Source organism: Panulirus ornatus, chromosome 14 (assembly GCF_036320965.1).
Source record: "Panulirus ornatus isolate Po-2019 chromosome 14, ASM3632096v1, whole genome shotgun sequence".
Lineage (NCBI taxonomy): Eukaryota > Metazoa > Arthropoda > Malacostraca > Decapoda > Palinuridae > Panulirus > Panulirus ornatus.
This window is the reverse complement of record NC_092237.1, coordinates 57,543,708-57,566,207: the sequence shown is the minus strand read 5'-3', so window position 1 is coordinate 57,566,207 and position 22,500 is coordinate 57,543,708. Positions and strand designations below refer to the sequence as shown.

The 22,500-nt window shown below is 48.6% G+C and overlaps 1 protein-coding gene across 6 annotated transcripts in view; it reads right to left on the bottom strand.

Moving 5' to 3' along the window:
* Window positions 1-22,500, bottom strand: part of LOC139753462 (uncharacterized) — an 830,062-nt gene that overhangs the window by 279,083 nt on the left and 528,479 nt on the right. For all 6 annotated transcript variants that reach the window (XM_071670003.1, XM_071670004.1, XM_071670009.1 and 3 more), the window contains one exon: window positions 9,931-10,118. In XM_071670003.1, coding sequence (XP_071526104.1) covers window positions 9,931-10,118 — 188 coding nt within the window. The remainder of the gene's footprint in view (window positions 1-9,930; window positions 10,119-22,500) is intronic.

Genomic DNA, 22,500 nt, shown 5'->3' with positions numbered 1-22,500 from the left:
TATACCCGCAGGACATCCCACCAGTAATCTTTCCAGCTCTCTCGAAAGGGACCTTCATGTACTCCAGACACGAAAATGGCCTCAGGCTGCCCCAGCGTATGACTCAATTTGAATAAGAAATGTTTACCCTGTGTGATATATAGATGCCACGATAACCCTTACTCCATCCCTCCCTCCCGGCAGGCGGCAGGCAGCCTCTCTCTCTCTCTCTCTCTGTCTCTGTCTCTCTCTCTCTCTCTCTCTCTCTCTCTCTCTCTCTCTCTCTCTCTCTCTCTCTCTCTCTCCCCAAAAGCAGAGAGGGACGTATCCTGATATCAACGAGGGGGTGGAGGGTGGATCTCATTCTACACTCTTTTTAACCCCTCTGGTTTCCGAGTCGGGGCTCTGCCTAAGCCATCAAGCAAGCGTGCGTTTACGCCTGGCTGCTTCTTTCAAGGACCGAGCACGAATCACTGGGGGAAATATCTCTGGTGATGAACAAGGCAGATCTTCTGCTCCTGGCTACCCTGATAACATTGTGTGTGTGTGTGTGTGTGTGTGTGTGTGTGTGTGTGTGTGTGATTATTATTTGTGTGTTACGGAGTGAGTTTTTTTTTGAACTCTCGTGTTGCCTCGTCTCTTAAATGTGTTTTTATGTACCGTGTTTTCCATTTTTTTAAATACGCGTGTGTGTGTGTGTGTGTGTGTGTGTGTGTGCGTGTGTGACTACCATTTGTGTGCTAAGGAATGAGAGCTTACACTCGTGTTGCCCCCGTCTCCTAACCTTGTATATGATGAACCATGTCTTTACTCCTGTGTATGTACACACACACACACACACACACACACACACACACACACACACGTATATTAAAAAAATGGAAAACACGGTACATATAAACACATTTAAGAGACGAGACAACACGAGTGTTCCAAAAAAACTCACTCCGTAACACACAAATAATAACCACACACACACACACGCACACACACACACGCACACACCTTTCCTGAAATTTCTGCCAATAATAGAAAAGAAAAAGCGAAACCCATCTCGTTTAAAAACCATTAACAGATAAGACACACTAGGAGTATAAAATGCCTCCCATGACTCCGTCACGTCTATTTCATTTTGTCTTCTACAACTGATACCAGTTAACACTACGCCAAAAAGAAACACGTCGGAGGGGGAAAGAGGTGCAATTCTACACACATAATATGCCCACGTAATGATACAGCTCCCAGTCAGCCTGACAGTAAATACATGTGATGACTGCAATAAGCAATCGTCATTCGGCGCCAAAAAAGAAAAAAAAAACACCTAATCATCTATTCACTGTATTCTCTTGACAATACTACTGTAACGACCACCCCTAGTTAGGTGACAGTTAGAAATATAATAATATGATGATGGCAATAAGCAATCAAGGCTCTGTCCGAAACCCAACAATCATTATCCATGTCACTCTATTGCCCAGACAACACGTTCCGTCTCCAGTGTGTCTCATTTGTTTCGACTCCAGTGTGTCTCGTTTGTTTCGACTCCAGTGTGCCTCATTTGTTTCGACTTCTGTGTGCCTCATATGTTTCGACTCCAGTGCGTCTCATTTGTTTCGACTCCAGTGTGCCTCATTTGTTTCGACTTCAGTGTGCCATACATTTCGACTCCTATGTGCCACACGTTTCCACTCCAGTGACCCTGAATGTGAAAAATGGAAACCCCCAAAACAAAAATAGATTCACGGTAAAAACAGAAAATAACACGTGATTAACTAAAATCTTCAGGAGAGAGAGAGAGAGAGAGAGAGAGAGAGAGAGAGAGAGAGAGAGAGAGAGAGAGAGAGAGAGAGAGAGAGAGAGAAGAGATGTGACACACTTGCTGTTTCGACAGATCAATACGTCTAATTCGGGTTGTAAAACACCTGAACACGGCACACCAGGACGACACGCGAACGTGTGTTTTTTTTTTTCTCTCTCGCAAAAATTATTTAATTGTACACGACGTCGGGATGTGGGCCTCGTGCACCCACGTGCACACAAAATGTTGACTTTCCATTACAATGGCACGCAAGACCTCTTGTTCCTGGTTCTTCTTGGAAGGAGGTGTGTGTGTGTGTGTGTGTGTGTGTGTGTGTGTGTGTGTGTGTGTGTGTGTGTCTTAATCCCTTAAACACGAGGGTTCAACCCTCTAGGAAGACGATGATGCAACCCTTGATCACGACTGTATGACACACCTTGGGTACTGATGGCCCGGGATTCTTTGACCAGATCCATTACGGGTCAGGTCGTAGGTCACTGGCTGTCAAGCCCATGGGTCGTGCCGTCGTGCCGTCTCCAAGGGCCGTATCGCCGTGCTCAATGGTTCCTGAACACCACCATGAACTCTGAACACAGGTCAACCATCAGAACACTCGTAATGTCAACATGCCAATGAGGTTTTCTGGCCGCGACTAATCTATCGAACTCACTCTCCTTCCCTTCGTCCTTCGCGTGGCCTTGCAGGCCTGGCCTGGCCTGCCACAGGCCAGGCCAGGGCAGGCCAGGCGACGACAAGCTCGTCGCCACAGTCATAAAATAGTGACAAGCAGCGACAGAATTGCTCTTCTGAGAATCTATAACAGGGCACTCGATCTGTCTCCACCTCCTCCTCCTCCTCCTCCTCCCTCCCTCCCTCCCCCTCCGTCGCCGCCGCCGCCACCGACCGACGCCAGTTTGCCGATGGTGGGCTGCCAGCCTGGGCGGTCCGGCCGGGTCAGGTAGAGCCGTCGACCCGAACCCACCAGACCCGATCCGACCTAAGAGACCGACCAAATGGCCGGATACCAATCCCATCGACCAACTGGACACTCAACCCACCGACAGAACAACGAGAAACCCAACACATCAGCTGTGGAGACCCGACCGACCAACATAAACACCGACAAGATGTCTCCTCTCCAGCCATCCGTCCTCCCCGATAGTTTACGAACGCTTCGACCTACCAACTGACCCAGCGACTATCCTTCCCAACCAATACACTGACCTGACATATCTCTTAACAACCGCGGGAGAGAGACCGACTACCCATCCATTTTGGACCAACCAGAGACCAAACCATCAGCCTCCTCCATTCTCCATCCATCGCAACTCCCTCTCTGTACTCCACCGCTGAGGCGCCCACCTCCCTACCCGCTTCTCTATACACACCTCCCCGACAGAGCTGCTGCTGCTGCTGCTCTCCATCTCTGCGAGCCCTCACGACCGACATTACTTGGACAAAGGTAATACTTTGCAACTCCTGAGTTATGTGCGTATTCCTAAAGTATATACCCCGTCGGCCGGTACCGGCGGGTTGGGTGGTTGTTAGGGGGTTTAGGCCTATCAACTGCCAGGGTCATGAAGGCCGTCAACGGCTAGTTACATCCACCAGCACAAAGGGGGAAAAAAAAATCTTTCAAAACCTTCTTCAGGTCAGGTGTTGAGGATAATTGTAAGACCAAGTACTCTCTCTCTCTCTCTCTCTCTCTCTCTCTCTCTCTCTACATACCACTACCAACAGGCTGGTACTTGGAGAGCACATTCACGTGTATAGTTCACTCGTTACCTGCTAAACGGCAGCGTGGGTCGGTTAGCAAAAAAAAAAAAAGCAACCATTTGCTTAACATCTAGACACAACCTCTCCTAGTCTGGGATCTGAGACATGACTACCAGTGACAAAGGCCTATCGCAGCAAGGAGTAGTACCAGCGAGTCCTGCGAAAGACGCTCGTACGAAGCCCAGTACACACACACACTCATAATGTAAAGGTATTCAAGAGCGTGCAGAGTTCATTAGAACAACCTTGAGTACCTGAAGAAGGTATTCAATCCTTTTTTTTTTCTCCTCTCTTCTTCTTTTCCCCTCCCCGACCAGCGGGTTATAACGTGACTCTGACGGCCTTATTGATCCCCGGCAGTCGATAGGCCTTAAGCCTAAATAACCCAACCGACCAAGCAGCCAACCACGAGACACACGGGAAGAGAAGCCGCCTTCCGGGCCGGGCCGGGCCGGGCCAGCCCAGCGCCAATCGCCGAGTTCGAGAACCGTTTGTTAGATTTGTTAGAAAACAACGATGTGATTCTCCGGCAGACGCCCGAGGGGTCAATACAACCCCAGCCCTTCCCCCACCCCACCCCCTTGTCCTTCCGTCTCCTCCCCACCCCCCTCTCTCCCAACACCCCGGAACCCTCTTCCTCGGAACACGAAACTTCGGCAGGAACTTCTTCAGGAGGAATAAATCTGGTGTTTACTGACCCAGGTTGATAAATATCTTCCACGGACTTTACTGATGCCACTTCACGTCCTCCAGCAGCCCCAACGTTAGCAATTATGTTTATATGACCGAAATACACACACACACACACACACACACACGCACACATATATATATATATTCCTATGAGTCCACGGGGAATATCTTGATCACGCGCAAAATTGTGATCCTTTCCAACAAATATATATATATATATATATATATATATATATATATATATATATATATATATATATATATATATATATATATATATGGGAATATTTTCAGCACTGCTCTACCTCATTCATTGAACACCTATGCATCCCAGAGCCACTTCTAATACTTCTGGGTTCACAAGCCTCTGTCACACACCTCGGCATCTTACCTTATCCGTGTTGCTATTATCATCACTATCATTACTGCTATCACTTTACTACCAAAGAATAATTAGCTTCCAGTCCCACAGTGCTGAGGATGTACCGCCAACTCGAACAACACCTCTGCCTCCTGTCGCTTTCCCCGTCCGATTAGAGGTGTGTGTGTGTGTGTGTGTGTGTGTGTGTGTGTGTGTGTGTGTGTTATGAGGGGGTAAGGAGGAAGGGTCACCGAGGTACAGTACGTCAGCCTAGCGTGGTGGGGGTCACCTGTGGCGTCCTGGTGTAAAAGAGAGAGAGAGGAGTACCTGTGAGGCGGGTCCTCGTGTTCCTCCTCCCACAACCATTCATATTTTTTTTCCCCTGTGTTCGTCAGCGACGAGGACCCGGCCACGACGGCGACCTCCTGCCGTCTGCGGGTCAGGCTGAGCCTCACGTAACACGCTCGTTACTTCTTAAATAGGAATCTGATCCGGGGGCTTCACGCGATGGCTTCCAGGAACGTACGTACGTACATACCACCACCTTCCTGGTGACATCAGCAGCCGAGGATGATGACCCCATCATGCCACACTGGTGACCTTGGTACCACTACATCAGTGGTGGTGGTACCTCTTGGTTCTCTGGTGACTCTGGTACTCCCATCTGTGGTGATGGTACCTCTCACTCCCCTGGTAACCCTGGTACTCCTTCATGTGGTGCTAGCACCACTTACTCCCCTAGTAACCCTCGTACTCCCATCTGTGGTGATGGTACCCCTTACTCCCCTGGTAACTCTGGTGCCCACTAATATAGTGCTCGCACCCCTAGTAATCCTGGTACCCCTTACTTCCCCTATTAATTCTTGTACCTCCCCTGCTGTGTGTGTGTGTGTGTGTGTGTGTGTGTGTGTGTGTGTGTGTGTGTGTGTGTGTGTGTGTGTGTGTGTGCGGGGCGCCCCAGGTAATAAGACACAGAGACACAATGTCTGTATCACTCACTACTCGTGCCTGGCCAGGCCGCCCACAGTGCCTGGCAGCTGAATGTCTCCTACATGATATTTCACGGTGTGAACACGCCAAGCCGTACGGCCTGGCGTCAGTCGTACCGCTGACGCTGTCAGCCGCCTCCCAGTCGCCACAGGCATCCCCCCCCTTCCTCCCTCTCCACACCCCCCCCCCCATCCCCCAATACGGTGATTATAACCCCCAAGGCGACGCTGACGAAGACGGCGACAGAAGGTGCTCCTGTGGCGGGTTGACAAGGCCACTCCTGACGGAGAGACTCATCGCCAGCTGTCAAGCCAGGAATGTCAAGGTTGTCTGACGGCATGAATCCCGACGATGCATCACTGCCGTCGCTCCCTCACACCCACAGACGCCGGAGGACGGCACCACGGAACTAGTGGCGTCCTCTCCACCACAGACCACACCACAGACCCCCATCGGTGTCCTTCCGTTCACTACAGACCAGCCGGTGCGCCCCCTCCATTCACCACAGACCCAGTGGAGTCCTTTCGTCTACCGCAGCCAACAACAACAATACTGGGCTTTCTCCCCCTCTCCCCATAGGGAGCGCCTGGGTCAGCTCCCCCACCCGTGCCAACAGCATGTAAACCAGCGGTGCCCCCAGCAGTCAGGAACAAGATACTGTGGCGATAGCTCGATGAACTTCTGTCCAGAGGGTCATCGCCGCTCGAACCGGGGAGGGGCAGGACGGTGCTGCATCGCTGCGCATCTTGGCCACTCAGGCTGTTTGAGGCTTCTGCTTGCAGTCCCACGAACCCGCCACAACCTGGCTGAGCAAGGACGCTCTAGCCTCAGCCGTTCTGGTAAGTGTCATCACTACTCTCTATGCCTGTCTCGCCTTGAATGTTCAGATTCCAGCCATCATTTTTGTGTGTGTGTGTATATATATATATATATATATATATATATATATATATATATATATATATATATATATATATATATATATATTATCCCTGGGGATAGGGGATGAAGAATACTTCCCACGTATTCCCTGCGTGTCGTAGAAGGCGACTAAAAGGGGAGGGAGCGGGGGGCTGGAAATCCTCCCCTCTCGTTTTTTTTTTAATTTTCCAAAAGAAGGAACAGAGGGGGCCAGGTGAGGATATTTCAAAAAAGGCCCAGTCCTCTGTTCTTAACGCTACCTCGCCAACGCGGGAAATGGCAAATAGTTTAAAAAAAAAAAAAGAAAAAAATATATATATATATATTATACATTACTATGAGTCCACAGGGAAAAGGAAACACGATAAGTTCCCAAGTGCACTTTCGTGTAATAATCACATGATCAGGGGAGACACATGAGAGAAATATAACAGTCAGTTGATATACAACAAAGACACGTAGCTAGGACGCCATTTATACACACACACACACACACACACACACACACACACACACACACACACACACACACACATACACACGAAAGGTAGAGAGAGAAAGAGACGGAGGGGGATGAAGAAAATGTAGTGTACCTAAATATTGCACTTACACAATACCCCACAGAATACAATAAACTCTACGGACAAAGAACGTCTAGTTTCAGTTCCAGGCTGACCACCTCCCCCCCACCCACACACACACACACACCATTCCTCTCTCTCTCTCTCTCTCTCTCTCTCTCTCTCTCTCTCTCTCTCTCTCTCTCTCTCTCTCTCTCTCTCTCTCTCTCATTTCTATTTTTCTGCCTAACAATCTACAACAGACGCACATAAAAACGTACGAGAAATGGTTAAGTTTTGCGATACGGACACTCTCTGAGGAAGCGTACGTCTGTGTGTGTGTGTGTGTGTGTGTGTGTGTGTGTGTGTGTGTGTGTGTGTGTGTGTGTGTGTGTGTCTGCACAGTCTTGGGACAGACGAAGATGATACACGCTGGCCTTCCCTCTCTGACCGACGCGAAATTGACCAGTCAATGAAAACAGGCGATTGGGAAGGGTGCCAGGGCCGCGGTGCCACCGCCCCTCACACCACCCTACCTCCCAAGAGAGTGCCACATGGCACCCTAGACGGACCCTCACTTCCAGAACAGGGGAAACACACACACACACACACACACACACACACACACACACACACACACACACCAGACACCGTGTCTCTCCCGTGGATTCCCTTCTTGGGTGATTAACGAAAGAGATGGCCTCGCAGACGTGATCTCTCCCCCAGGAACAAAGAGGCTGGTACAAAGGGCTGTGAAAACGTCATATATGGAGGATACCTCATGATGGCCTACCCCATAGGTGGGTATGGGACCTTACCTTACCATACGGATTACTTACGATGGATACGGAGGTCTTTTACCCCCACAGTTTCGACTGAGAACTTACGATGGCCTTGGTGGTCTGCATTCTTACCTAACCTTACGTATGCCTTACGATGATGATATCGGAGGTCTCCTAACCCCAACAGCTCCGTGTCCTGTCGAGCTGCCGAGTTCCTCTGTTTGAAAACTGGCCATACCTGCCCACGCACACAGTGGCGATGGTAGGTTACTGCACCATGGGATACATAAGACTCGGTCTTCTGTTCCGTTCTCCCAGTTCGGCTCTCGCTCACTCCTGTGAGACACAGTCTTCGCTCCATGGCACCGGTTGTTTGAGGGAGAGGAGGAGGAGGAGTAGGAGGAGGCACCCGAAGAGTCTTCCAGGATCTTGTCAGTGGTAGTTCTCCGGAAGTCCTGATACAACAGTGATGGGAACCACGGAAAGGACTTGCTGTTGACCTGCATGATGCACTGGGGGGATGGGGTATAAGACATCAGCAACCTGAGGGGCTGGACAGATGGCGTTGGACGTTGGTCTCCAAATAACCTCCTGCAACATCTCTCTATCTCTCCCTCTTGTAGAGGAGAGTAACGGCACCTTCAACAGCGCCGAAGGGTATACGAGGCTTGACTCTAGGGCATGAGACCTGGATACCTCATGACCACAGTGGGCGTTTGGGAACAGTATCATCCTCTTCTTGGCCCTGGGCCACATTTTTCTTCGTTAGGCCCACGGCGGCGCCGGCTGGAGGTACTGGTGTTTGGGGAAACCTCCCGAGCGTCGGTCCAACTAGTGGAGGGCCTCCTACCGACCGCCTCCGTCAGGAAACTCCTCCGAAGACTGGTGAAGTGGCGATCGAAGTCACGTTAGGGGTAGGGAGGGATGGGGGGGGGGGGGTTCGTCCTGTGACCAGGCCACCGTAGACACGACCATCAGGTATTGATGCATCAGTCGGCCGGTGTCAATCACATGACGCTGACATCCACGGAGGCAGCTGACGATGTCGGTGCTGACGTCAACTGTGTTTTGGTGCTGGCATCGCCGGAGGATCCCGCCCCCTGCTGCCACCAGTGGTAGACGACGGATTGAATGGATAGTTATATATGCGTGTGGGTGTGCCAGTCTTTCGCAGGTTCCCAGATGAAGAATTTTTGCGAGAGAAAATTTGAAGGCATGCGCTATTAAGACAGAGATACTGAAGACACAGACTTTGAAGACTTAATGAAGACAGAGAAACATTTGCAGGTACGGACTTCGAAGTTCCCTGTTCAGATAGACTGATCTTGATCTTTCATTCATAACAGAACGAACTTGAAGTGTTCGTTTCATTATGCAAGAAATGGAAACCGGAGACCAACATTTCCTCTTCCAAACGTATGCAATACTTCAGACAGTTTGTAAACAGGCGGGCAACCAATCGCCGTTCATAACCCACTGTCTTAAGACGGTATACAAACACACTGGACTGCTTGCCAACGACAGACAGTTCTTGTTGCGCTACGACTAATTCTTAAAAAACAGACAAGCAGTTTATCATCAAGATCATCGTTCGTGTCCCGCACCACCTCAAGACAGTATATGAAACATCTGGACAGTTTACCAACAATAGACTGTTCGCGCTGCATTCTCTTACCTTATAAAGAGACGGATAATATATCGTCAATATGCAATGCATAGTGCACTGCCTTAGACATGTGTATAAAGAGGTGAACAGTTTATCATCAACGTACAACCAATGATGCCGTATCTTGATAAGCCATGAGGTGGACAGTTTAAATCAACAGACCATCCATGTTCTACTATCTCAGACAGCGTATATAAACAGACGAACACTTTATAATCAAACAAACCACCCATGCTGATAAACATCATGTCTTTGCTCTCTTAATAATCATGGACATTGTTCGCTATCTACTACAAATAAATGAAAGAAATCTTAAGTATATATATATATATATATATATATATATATATATATATATATATATATATATATATATATATTGTAGGGATGATGGGGGTACTTACCGAGTGCGTGAAGGTGGTGGGCGCGATGATGGTGTGGGCGTGGTGGTGGTGCGAGGCAGGGGCGGCGCGGGCGGAGCGTCGCTGGGACCAGAGCCGGGCGCCCATCTTAGAGTGGCCCAAGACACAGGACACGACGGCCGTGACCAACACCGCGGCCAACACGATCACCAGCACCTGCACCCCGCTCACTGTGGGGGCGAGGCCAGGGGGGAGCAACGTCAGTAGAGTCGGTCGGTTAGGGAGGAGGAGGAGGAAAGGGGAGGGTGGGTGTTATTGATGGGATGGCTGGAGAGTCAGTGGGGGCAAGCGAGGGTATGGGGAAAAGTCAATGAAGGAGGAAAAACATAAAAGACATCATATATATATATTTTTTTTTTTTTTTTTTTTGCTTTGTCGCTGTCTCCCGCGTTTGCGAGGTAGCGCAAGGAAACAGACGAAAGAAATGGCCCAACCCACCCCCATATATATATATATATATATATATATATATATATATATATATATATAAGGTAAGGTTAGGTTAGGGGCAACGCGAATGTAAGATTCTCTCCCCGTAACAAACACAAATAAATCACACAAATACACAGACAAACAGACACACACACACACACACACACACACAGACACACACACACAGACACACACACACACACACACACACACACACACACACTCACACCCTGGGGGGAAAATCAAGAACATTCCGGAATTATTATATCATACAAACTCCACCTGTGATAACATTTGCCCGACGCCAGATGTACATAACACAAAACAACACAAACATAAACTGAATAAACAGATCATTAAATATTCTTTATTACGAAAGAAATCTCAAGAAACTGGAATGCCTTCCTACACTTGTTAATACCTTCCTGTACTTGTAAGTGCCTTAAAATACTTGTTATCGCCCTCCTGTATTTGTTAATGCCTTCCTCTGCTTGTTGATGCCTGTACTTGAATTCCGTACATTTAGAGACTTGGAAAAAAATATCTTCTCTCTCGTCCAGAAAGCAGGTATTTCCCGTAACAATGTTGAATCTTCTGCTCTATAACCAATCATGTATTTATCTTCACACATTTCCCTTATTTACTGTAAGCCTTTGGATATTTCTGTGTGTGTTTCCGTGAGGTCGTAAATCCTCGCCGTGGCCATGCTAATGTGCCCCTTATGTCGCAGGAGAGCTTAACTTTCCCCCTAAGGAAGTCTACCTTCAAATCTGTAAAAAAGAATAATAGACGTGAGGGCACCACGCTACCCATTTTCTGTTTTATTTCCCCTCCCCGATGACGTGAGTTCCACGCGAGTTAAGGAAAACGGGCGAGCAGGGGTAACTATCTCATTCCCTTTATGAAATTAGAAAAGAAAAAAAATCGGTGAAAAAGGTGAGTTAATTAGTAGAGACGACAGTTTCTATTAGATGGTTCTTTACTGCATATTTTTTCTTTTACTTATTTGTATCAGTCTTTCTGACACGTTTCCCTGCTTAGCGCCCCTACAAAGTCCTTAGCCACCCTTATAAAACCCTTAACCAACCTTGGCAAATCCTGCCATCTCCATAACCATCCCCGCTACGCCTTTAAACACCCTTGCCACACCCTCAATCACCCATGACATGCCCTTGAGCACCCCTGCCACGCCCTCAGTGACCCTTGTCATGCCCTTAGACGCTCCAGCCACGCCTTTATCCGCCTCCGCCATGCCCTTTGCTCCCCCTTCCCCTTCCCCCCTAATGCTTTGCAACCCATGACGTCCCATCACCTCTTTCATGACGTCCCCTTCCCATCTCCACATCCCCCTACCCACCTCCCCTCTTTCCTCCTCTCCCTCCTTTCCCCCCTTCTTTCCAACCTGTGATCTCCCTCCCCCTTCCCTTTCATAACGTCCCTCCCCCCTCTTGCCCATCCATCCCCTCTCCACCCAAACCCCCACCCTCGACATCATATCCTCCCCTCCCTCCCCCACCCCCCCAAACCTGACGAATGAAGTACATCACACTATACCTAAACTGCTCATTACCCTCACCGTCTCCCTGTAATCCAATCCTGCGGCGCATCTTCAATCCGGCGTCCGCAGATAACAGGCCCGTGGGCTCGACTGGTCTCTGTGTTCAGTGATCCCGAGTCTCCCTGGATCAGGCCAGGGGGAGGACCACCTGCCTCCTAGCCCCGGCTGGCGGCGAGACCGATCATTCACCCTTGAACGCCTATCCGTCAAGCGTAGCGTGGACTTGACTGACATCAAACCAAGGTATCCATTACCTCCCTCGGGTGGGTAATGCCTATAATCGTGTGGGTAATATGAGGAGGGGTTACAGGAACACCCTGGGGTTGTCCCTCCGCAGGAGCCAGGCAAGCACACCCCCACCACGGACGTTCCCGTCACAGACCCAACCGCAAGCAATGGAGGTAAAGCTCCTCTCCACCTCCACCGCCACGGCTTCGAGGCTGACCTTGAGGGAGGAGGCAGCCAAGCGGAGGGGAAAAGGGAGGTTGGTGCGACATGCTACAAGAGAGAGAGAGAGAGAGAGAGAGAGAGAGAGAGAGAGAGAGAGAGAGAGAGAGAGAGAGAGAGAGAGAGAGAGAGAGAGGCGCGTCTACCGCCACCACCTCGAGGTTGACCTTGAGGAAGAGAAGATCAAGCAGAGAGGGTGAGACTTTTCTAATATACTCGACAAGCACGCACGAGGGTGGCAGGGGGGAGGAGACCTCTACACCCAGCACTTCGAGGCTGACCTTGAGGAAGAGCCAATCAAGCAAGGAGACGGAGGGGCTGGTAATATAAGCATCAAGCACCTTATCTTGAACCTCGACCGCCAGCACTTCAAGGCTGAGTCCTCTGACGCCTCTGGGGTCCTTCACAGTCAGGTGGATGGGAAAGAGGGGGTGGGGGGAAGGAAGGAAGGAAGGAGAGATGGAAGACATGATCCACTACGATCCAACACGGGTTACGACTGCTAGGATGAATCTAGAGACCGGCCAAATCAGTGGGTTCACCTTAGATCATTGCACAGTGGAGGGTTTTTCCAGGAACACTCACTCAACGAACGAGGTTTTCTGCAGAGACCTACCATACAGAGAGGTTTTCTACGGTCTCGTACACTGGGTTTCTAACAGTCCAACCCTTCAGCAGGTTTCACAGAGGAAGAATAAAAAAAAACATTGAAGAGGGTTTCCTCAGCGTCTCAACACAATAAGGTTCACCAGAGACCCATCAAACAACACAGTTTTCCATTACCACTGGACGAGACACAATGGTGCTGACGGCATCACTTGTATCACACCGACGTCAGGCCTCCGTTTCGCCCGTCCGAGGTCGTCAATTCCCCCCAGCCCCTCACCTGAGCACCCAGTTCCTCACCTAAGCATCCAGCTCCTCACCTAGCCCCTCACCTGGGCACCCAACCCCTCACCTGGATACCTAACCCCTTACCTAAGCACCTAGCCCCTCGCCTGAGCACCTAGGTCCTCACATGAGCACCCAGCCCCTCACCTGAGCACCTAGCCCCTCACCTGGGCACCCAACCTATCATCTGGATACCTAGCCTCATACCTAAGCACCCAGCACCTCACCTGAGCACCTAGCTCTCCATCTAAGCACCTAAATCCCTACCTGAGCACCCAGCTCATCACCTCACCACCTTACCTGAACACCTAGGTCCCAAACCTGAGCACCCAGGCTGCTCCTACGAGCTTCTAACCTCTCAACTGAGCACCCTCAGCTGCTACCCTGAGCACCCACACCTGCCTCGCTGGACACAACGTAATAACACGTTCGTCAGGGGCAGGTCCTGTACAGGATTTTGTTTCCCGTTGGTTATGTTGTAATGGCCCAGACTTTTTTCTTTTCAATGCTGCGCGTTTCTGACACACGTTAAAATATATTCATTCTCTTTGTTTTTTCACACTCGACACAGAAAGTCTATAGAAATTATTCCTGGTTAAATTACAGTCATTCATTATATATATATATATATATATATATATATATATATATATATATATATATATATATATATATATATATATATATATATATATGTGTGTGTGTGTGTGTGTGTGTGTGTGTGTGTGTGTGTGTGTAAAAGGTGAAGCCTATATCATCATACTGAAAGATATCTTTAACTGAGTTACATGACCTAATATTCACTATATATATATATATATATATATATATATATATATATATATATATATATATATATATATATATATATATATATATATATATATATATCACTGTAACAAAAATATTTCTCTATCAGTTATACCATGGCCATGTTCCCCTCCGTGGCAGGGGGAACATATTATTTTTGTCACATTTCTTCCTTTTCCTTTTTTTTTTTCCTGTCTGTTGCTTCCAAAAAACCACCAGCACAGCGCCACACCCTTCGTTACTGGGTTGAATGATTTGGAAACTCGCCTCACCACACACACACACACACACACACACACACACACACACACACACACACAATTTTTTTAAACTTTTTTCTTTTCCACTAAGTCTTTTAATAACCTTTATGGGGGTCAAAAAAAAAAAAGGTCAAAAGAAAACGTGCTTTTTCTATAAAAATCTAACCCCGACCGACATTACCACTGCCACCAGAGAGGGACACATTGACATTCCTTCATTGGTGTGGTGGGATGGCCCTTCGTTCCGTACGGCTGAATCCCATTTTTCATATCTATCGAAGTAGGTCCTTTCATGATTATTGCATGGTCAAAAGTACACACGCCAAAAAAGGAAAACTTAAATATGTATACAATTTTTTTTTTTGGACTGCAGTTCCTCACACAGTCTCAATCAACTGAGACCGAGACACGACAGGCACGTATCTTTCCACCCGACCCATACAATGCAAAAGATAAATTTTGATATCTCAGATACCCCTAATATCCTGTGTGGGTCCAGAGACACTCAGAAGCCACTCCTAACTCGCTGGCTGCCACATCCTCAAGGCGACACTGCTGAGTCCCTGACACAAGAGAGATCATCTGAGGCACTGCATGTAGGGAGGCATAGACTGTACTACACTCGCTTTGGAAATCTTGGTCTCTCTGGTATGGAACCTTATCCTTCTTAGTTCACCACGAGAGACGAGTGTTCCGTTGTTATGCTGCAAGCCAGCATCTAACGTTACGTGTAGCCTAAGATCGGTTTCCGAGGAGTTCTACTTTCCCTCCATCACCTCCGGTTTGGCATGGGGCCTCATCTTAACTGACGTGCACCTTACGATGGTTTTGGAGGTCTTCTACCACCACAGCTGGGCCTGAGACCTTAACTTGCCTTACGTGTACCTTACGATGGTTTTGGAGGTCTTCTACCACCACAGCTGGGCCTGAGACCTTAACTTGCCTTACGTGTACCTTACGATGGTTTCGGGGCTGTCTTCTACCACCACAGGCGCGGCCTGAGACCTTAACTTGCCTTACGTGTACCTTACGATGGTTTTGGAGGTCTTCTACCACCACAGGCGCGGCCTGAGACCTTAACTTGCCTTACGTGTGCCTTACGATGGTTTCTACCACCACAGGCGCGGCCTGAGACTAAGCTTTCGTGTTGTTTCCTCTACTTGACCAGGCTGTCGGAGGCCGCCAGAACCTGTAGGCCTACGCGACCACTGCATTCAGCCACAGTTTACAGGCTCCCGTCCATGAAGCTTCACTTCAGTTCACTCCTCAACAGTTCACGTTGTTCCCAAGGGTTGCAAGCAATGTATCACACCCAATTCTGAGTACAGGACGAATTACAGGTTTCTCCTAAGTGTGTACCACAGTACCTTTTAATTTCAGCTATGATATTTCAAAATTCCCTCAGCCATGTCGTGCCATTAGAGATTCGTATTTCTAAAGTCCGTAATGGGGACCATTTTACGAAAATTACCGGTGCTGTAATAATCAAGTAATTTATAAACATTAGCCTCATATTCATGAGAGACTATTTGTTTGTTATGGAGGGAGGGGCGGGGGAAGAGGGAGTGGGTATGAGGCGAGGAAGGTAAAGGGGTATGTGGGTCTGGCGGTAAGGGAGGGGGAGAGAGAAGTCGGAGGCAGGGGTGTTTTATTAGGGGGTGTGGTGGCCCCGGGGCGGGTCCACTTGGACCATTAGTTTAATACAGATCTTGTCATGAGGCTATAGGTAATACCAGTCTTTATTCCTTCGTGCTTTTGTATTGAGATCTGCTATTTTCTGGCTTTGAATTATGAGGTCCCGTGTAATGAGGTGTTGCTGTCTCTCTTGCAGCGATGCTTACAAGTCCCTCACACCATCACGGGCGCCACTCACTCCTCCTCCGTCTCCTCCTCCTACTCTTCTTCTTCTTCTTCCCGGACTCTTAGTTCAGCTCTCTCTCTCTCTCTCTCTCTCTCTCTCTCTCTCTCTCTCTCTCTCTCTCTCTCTCTCTCTCTCTCTCTCTCTCACCTCCAACATCACGTAGCCACCTCCACCCTTGCCAGCACGCATCAGCCACTCTCTCCTCTTCCTCCTCCTCCTTGACCTCTTCCTCGAAGTCCTGTCCTCACGTCACCATAGCTTTCGCCTCCACACACACACACACACACACACACACACACACGTCTACGATTCTCTCCTTCCGGTATGGCATACCTTCCCAACTTCCCCTCTCCACCCCCGCCTTTACCCCCTCTCGCCTCTCTCCTGGCACACAGCGCCTGTCCCGTGAGCGCTTGGCGTCTGTGGTACCCTCACCTGCAACCCAACCCAACACCCCATCCTTCCTCCTCCTCCTCCTCACTCGAGGTGGTATTGGGGAATACCAGTCGCCGGGTAACGGGGGAGGAGTAGAGCCAAGATGATTTCCTGGATCCTACCAGTCATCAGGGGTCTATTTAAGAACCTGGCAATGTCTGCCTACGGTATAACTCCCCCTCCCTCACACCCTGAATAACAACTACATGCTAGAAGCGAGTGTGTGTGTGTGTGTGTGTGTGTGTGTGTGTGTGTGTGTGTGTGTGTGTGTACGCGCATCAGGCTGGAAAAAGCTTATCAGCTGACCGTTCTGTACACATTCCAAACCCCGCTCAAGTCCAGCATGAGTCTATAAACATTCAAATGCTTTAATTATTCAAATGCCTAGTGTACTCCCGTCTTGATGGAATGGTACGGTGGAGGCCAGGGGTACTTACTGATGGTATCAGCGTATGGTATACTACCCAAGGGTAAACCCGGCAATGGTTTACCCTCCATCTGACAAGCGGTTTGCACCCCATTACGCAGCGTCATCAGGTGGGGGCCTTGATGGCAATCTTGTGTACATGGGTGAAGGGGTAGGTTCGGAGGAGGAGGAGGGAAGGAGGAGGAGGATGGATGGGGGTTGGTTGAGTTGCTTTGGGTGGTGGTGGTGGGTGGGTTGTTTAGTGGGTGGTTTGGAGGGGAAGGTGGGAGAGAGAGGGGGAGGTTCGGGGGTAGGTTAAGCTACCCACCGCAGGGAAATGGTCAAGCAGTCAGGCAGGCAGGCGCAGTTGCTTACATAACCGGAGTGACGCCCCATCCGCGCTGGGGGGGGGACTTCCCATTCTCTACAACCTCTAAACAACGATCTATCTTCAGTCTTCGTGTGTCTATTTCTTCGTATGATTGACCAAGGGAAACTCCCTCTTTTCTTGTAGAGGGGGGGAGTGTGCAGGGCCCTGGAGTTACGGGTCTGTGCATGGTCTGTACAAGGACCTCATCGTTGCCCCCCCCCCCCCCCCTACGAAACTGTACAAGGCTATGTACTTCAGATCTGCGGATCCCTTCTGTTCACTTGTTCTTGTCCATTACCGCATGCTCAGTTTACCCAATCCGTTTGCCATCCATATTTTGACATACGTATCCTTCTCTAGCAATCCATCTCTCCATCATTTAAAATAACTTTTTCTCATCCTATTTACGCAAAAGGTAATTAAATACGCGTAAAAAGTTAATACACAGTAAAATGCTTATCAACATTTTTGCAACTTATAAAAAAAGAGAAACTTGAAAGCTAATAAACATACTTACAATTTTACAAATACTTAGAACAAGACACCACGTAGCCCCCAAAGAGAGAGTGTAGATCGTGCATCCCCCCATAGCGTAGATGGTGTAGCCCCCAGAGAGTGTGTAGATCGTGCATTCCTCAGAGCGTAGATGGTGTAGCCCCCAGAGAGTGTGTAGATCGTGCATCCCCCCATAGCGTAGATGGTGTAGCCCCTAGAGAGTGTGTAGATCGTGCATCCCCCAGGGCGTAGATGGTGTAGCCCCCAGAGAGTGTGTAGATCGTGCATCCCTCAGGGCGTAGATGGTGTAGCCTCCAGAGAGTGTGTAGATCGTGCATCCCCCCATAGCGTAGATGGTGTAGCCCCTAGAGAGTGTGTTGATCATGCATCCTCCCAGGGCGTAGATGGTGTAGCCCCCAGAGAGTGTGTAGATCGTGCATTCCCCCAGAGCGTAGATGGTGTAGCCCCCAGAGAGTGTGTAGATCGTGCATCCCCCCAGGGCGTAGATGGTGTAGCCCCTAGAGAGTGTAGATCGTGCATTCCCCCCAGAGGATAGATGGTGTAGCCCCCAGAGAGTTACGGGCGAGTCTGCCGTGTGTCTGGTTGGACGTTCCACCTTTAAATTGTCGGTCTGGCCTCCGAGTGAACATCCACAGAACAAATGACAAAATTCTTGCATCCGAACCTCTGTCGCTCCGGTTATCATTACACACACACACACACACACACACACACACACACACACACCCACAAGGAGTCCATCCCTTCCCTGCTACTGAAGGCAGTGCAATCCTGAAGCAGCAGGGGATCTGGGTGTGTTATGTACGACAATGGAAGATTTCAGTAACACAAATTTTGCGTTATTCTTCCCACGGTTTTCGACCAAACTAACATCCCCTCAAGCACAGCGCCGACATGACCTTACCCCCAAGAGTTAACAACATTTCCACTCGGATGTTAACATCCTCACGTCACATTACCAGAACAATTCCTGGACCCATTAAGAAAACGGTGTGAGAGTTTGAGGTCCTTACAGCTTACGGCCACAGCTCAAAATCTAACGAAGGTACCTTAAGATTCTCGGTCAGAATTGGACCATTTCTACAAAACCCAAAACTCCTACGAAGCAGAGAGAGAAAAATGAGACGCTAAAGTTAGCATTCTTATGTTAAAATCTTACGCTACAACGGACACTCTTACGTTGAATCTACGGAGGGCTGTTACTTCCGTAGCCCACCAGACCCTGACGTACTTACAGAACCGTCTCCACCACCCTGACGTACTTACAGAACCGGACCTCAAGTACAATTCGTCTCGTGAGCGAGAAAGAAAAAGGAAGAAATATATAATATATATATATAATGTTCACCCGACGCATCACCACTACCAAACCCCATGCGATGTTACTGCTCCCCCCCATCTCTCTCTCCTCTCTCTCTCTCTCTCTCTGGGTGAACGCACTACGCGTCACTGCAGTAAATTTCGGCTCTGGTAGTGCGTATGGACCACTCGCCTTCCGCCACGCCAATACTTCTCCGGGGCTTGATTGAACAAGAAAAAAAAAATGAAAATAATAAAAGAAAAAAAAGAAAAAAAGAGAAAAAAAAAACGATTCCACTATATTACAGGTCTTCCTCCGTCGTAAATATAGCGAGGTAATCTACGGCCTCCCGTCCACTGGGATGACACTGTAATCCACTAACTCTCCAATGGATTTTCTTTTTTTTTTTTTTAATATATGAAGCGTCCAGTCACCCATATAATGTTCGGGGGGCAAGGAAGAAAAAAAAATTCATCCCCTCTCCTTCCAGACTGCGTATTCTACCATCCCATACAAAGGTCATGTACGCAAAGACATTCAATATCATCATTTTTTCCCCCTTTTTTTTTTCAGGGAACTTTGACAGCGGCGCCACGCATCGGTGAGGTCGTCTGTATGGCAGGGATTGCACACACACACACACACACACACACACACACACACACACACACACACGGGGTGTGGATGACGCTCCCGTGCAACTCTTAAAGGCCTTGAGCACGACGGCAACGACCCTTGAGCACGACGGCAACGACCCTTGAGCACGACGGCAACGTCCCTTGAGCACGACGGCAACGACCCTTGGGCACGACGGTAACCACCCTCGGGTATATTGACATGACTTCAGACCTGATATTTTAAAGAGTCAGGTCAAACGGCAGGCCAACAAACACACAGTTATCCTTAAGAGGAGGATAAAGGCATGATACACACACACACACACACACACATACACACACACACACACACATATATATATATATATATATATATATATATATATATATATATATATATATATATATATATATATATATATATAATGAAATGTTCACAGAAAAACCCTTGTATGTATTGCATCGTCAGATAAAACATACGTGGGGTAATTTAAGCACTCCCCGCGTCGGGCTCGCTAAAGTCGTTTATCACACGGTTCATATCGCCAGTGACACTCATAACAGCTAGTCCAGCCCGTTCTGGCTGCTTACCACAACAGCCGACTCGAGAACAGGTAAAAGGCGGAGCACTGGGAACGACCCAGCAAAACCGTCATTCCCTCTTCCCAGAAGGCAGACTGGGGGGACGGGCGTAATCTTTTCACCCGACGGGTTACAGTCTGGTACGGAATTACTGTACGTGCGATGCGTGATGGCCTTCCGCGAGGAGGAGGCTACGTGTAAGACTCTTATTTGAAACGAAGCTCGAAGCCGATGGTAGATTTTTTTTTCCCCCAATCTTTTTATTCATTTCAGTGAAGGCGCCCTAAGTTCATTCATCATTACCTGGCGTCAGTCCCCTGTTCCACTGTCACATAATGATGGTTTTAAAAACTTGCAGGTCGTGATCGAGTCGCCCCCTTTTGCTTCCACTCTCTTCCTTAGCGAGCAGTTCTATGGCCCCTTGACCTCCCCAAACGTAACCCAGCTGTCTTAATTCCCGTACGATCTTTGTTGACCTCCTCCGGAGCCTCTTTGTTTGCTCTCTATGTGCTTTGTTGACCTCCTCCGGAGCTTCTCTGTTTACTCTCTACGTGCTTTTCGAAGTGAGGTGACCCAGCGTACGGTGCATGTTCTGGTATTGAGCCTAACATGTACAAAGTACAAAAGATAACTCTGTGGAAAAGTCTTTTTTTCCTAAACCATGTATGTACAAAAGGGGCAATCTTACAGGTGTCCAGTTGACCTGTGGTGGATCAATACCTGAAAATAGGGGAAGTGGAGCTCATGCCTAAAAAAAAAAAAAAAAAGGTGGTGGGAAACTTTAAAAAACCTTTAAAAAGAGGTGGTGGGAAACCTTAAAAAACCCTTAAAAAGAGGTGGTGGGAAACATTAAAAAAAAACTAAAACAAGGATATCTTCGCCATGGGACGTGAGATACTTGCGGCACCTGTTTAATAAGTGACATAATGCACCAGATCTCGTAAGGTCAAGGCCATCAGCTACATGATGTGAGGTTTACGGCAATTAAATCCACGATTATTTACACCTTTTTTTTTTCTAAAGTCCCCTTCCCTTCCTCTCCCCACCCTGGTCGGGTTGCGGCGAAGGGGTGAGTGAAGGATTCATGATGAGTATCTTACATACGACTCATCAAGGACTCATAGCGATGTCCCCCAGCACTATGGCTGCTGGTAGGAGCGTTAGAACAAAGGAAAATACGTGACACACAAATCTCTGTTACAAGTCTAAAAAACTTTGGAAAAAATCGTACAAAAAAAAAAAAACCTTGTGATTCACACAATATCTGAAGAACTCAGGGAGAAAATACTGTAAAGACTATATTTTCTCATGGAAATGCGGGCCACAGATTCACACAACCTGGATGATCAGCGAAGCGGCAGAGGCAGGCATCTGGGTCTCAGCCCGAGCCACTGGGTTAGAGACGGGGCCCTAAAGCCGACGTAAGGTACCGGCAAAACGGACCCGTCTACGCAGGACATTAGAAGGCTTGGTGTACCGCTTGGATCGTACTACATAACTTGGTAACTTGAGTTAGGGGAGGGTAAGCACCTAGGAGCTTGGTGACCTGGTGCGCTCGATAGAGAATTCTGGTGGCATGGATGGACACCACGACGGTCTGGTGACTCGCACACGAGGGTAGAAAGACGACTTGCCTCGTGAAGTCTACGGAGGTCTTCATCCCCTACAGCCCAGGCTGGGCCCAGGCTGCTGGAATGGGGGTCGTTGATCGGCCAAGCTTGTTGGAAGCCGCAGCCCCTCCAGGCCCACATAGATCCCACAGCCAGCCTGGTCTGGTACACTTTGCAGGTACTGTCCAATGCACTCTTGAACTTCTCTACAGTGCATCCCGTGTTATTTCTGACGATAGATGGCAAGGTGTTTGAAGACTCTTGGGCCCCGGAGGTTTGAGGCGTTCTCTCTTATTTGCACATATCGCACCTCTGTATTTCAGATGTAGCATTTTATAAAGTCTTCCATGCCTGTCGTGCCGGTAGGACGTTGTCAATGTAATCTGGGAACCATACCTTCAAGGATCATCCAGGTATAGAGGATGGTACACCTCGCCCGTCTGCATTCCAGAGGAGT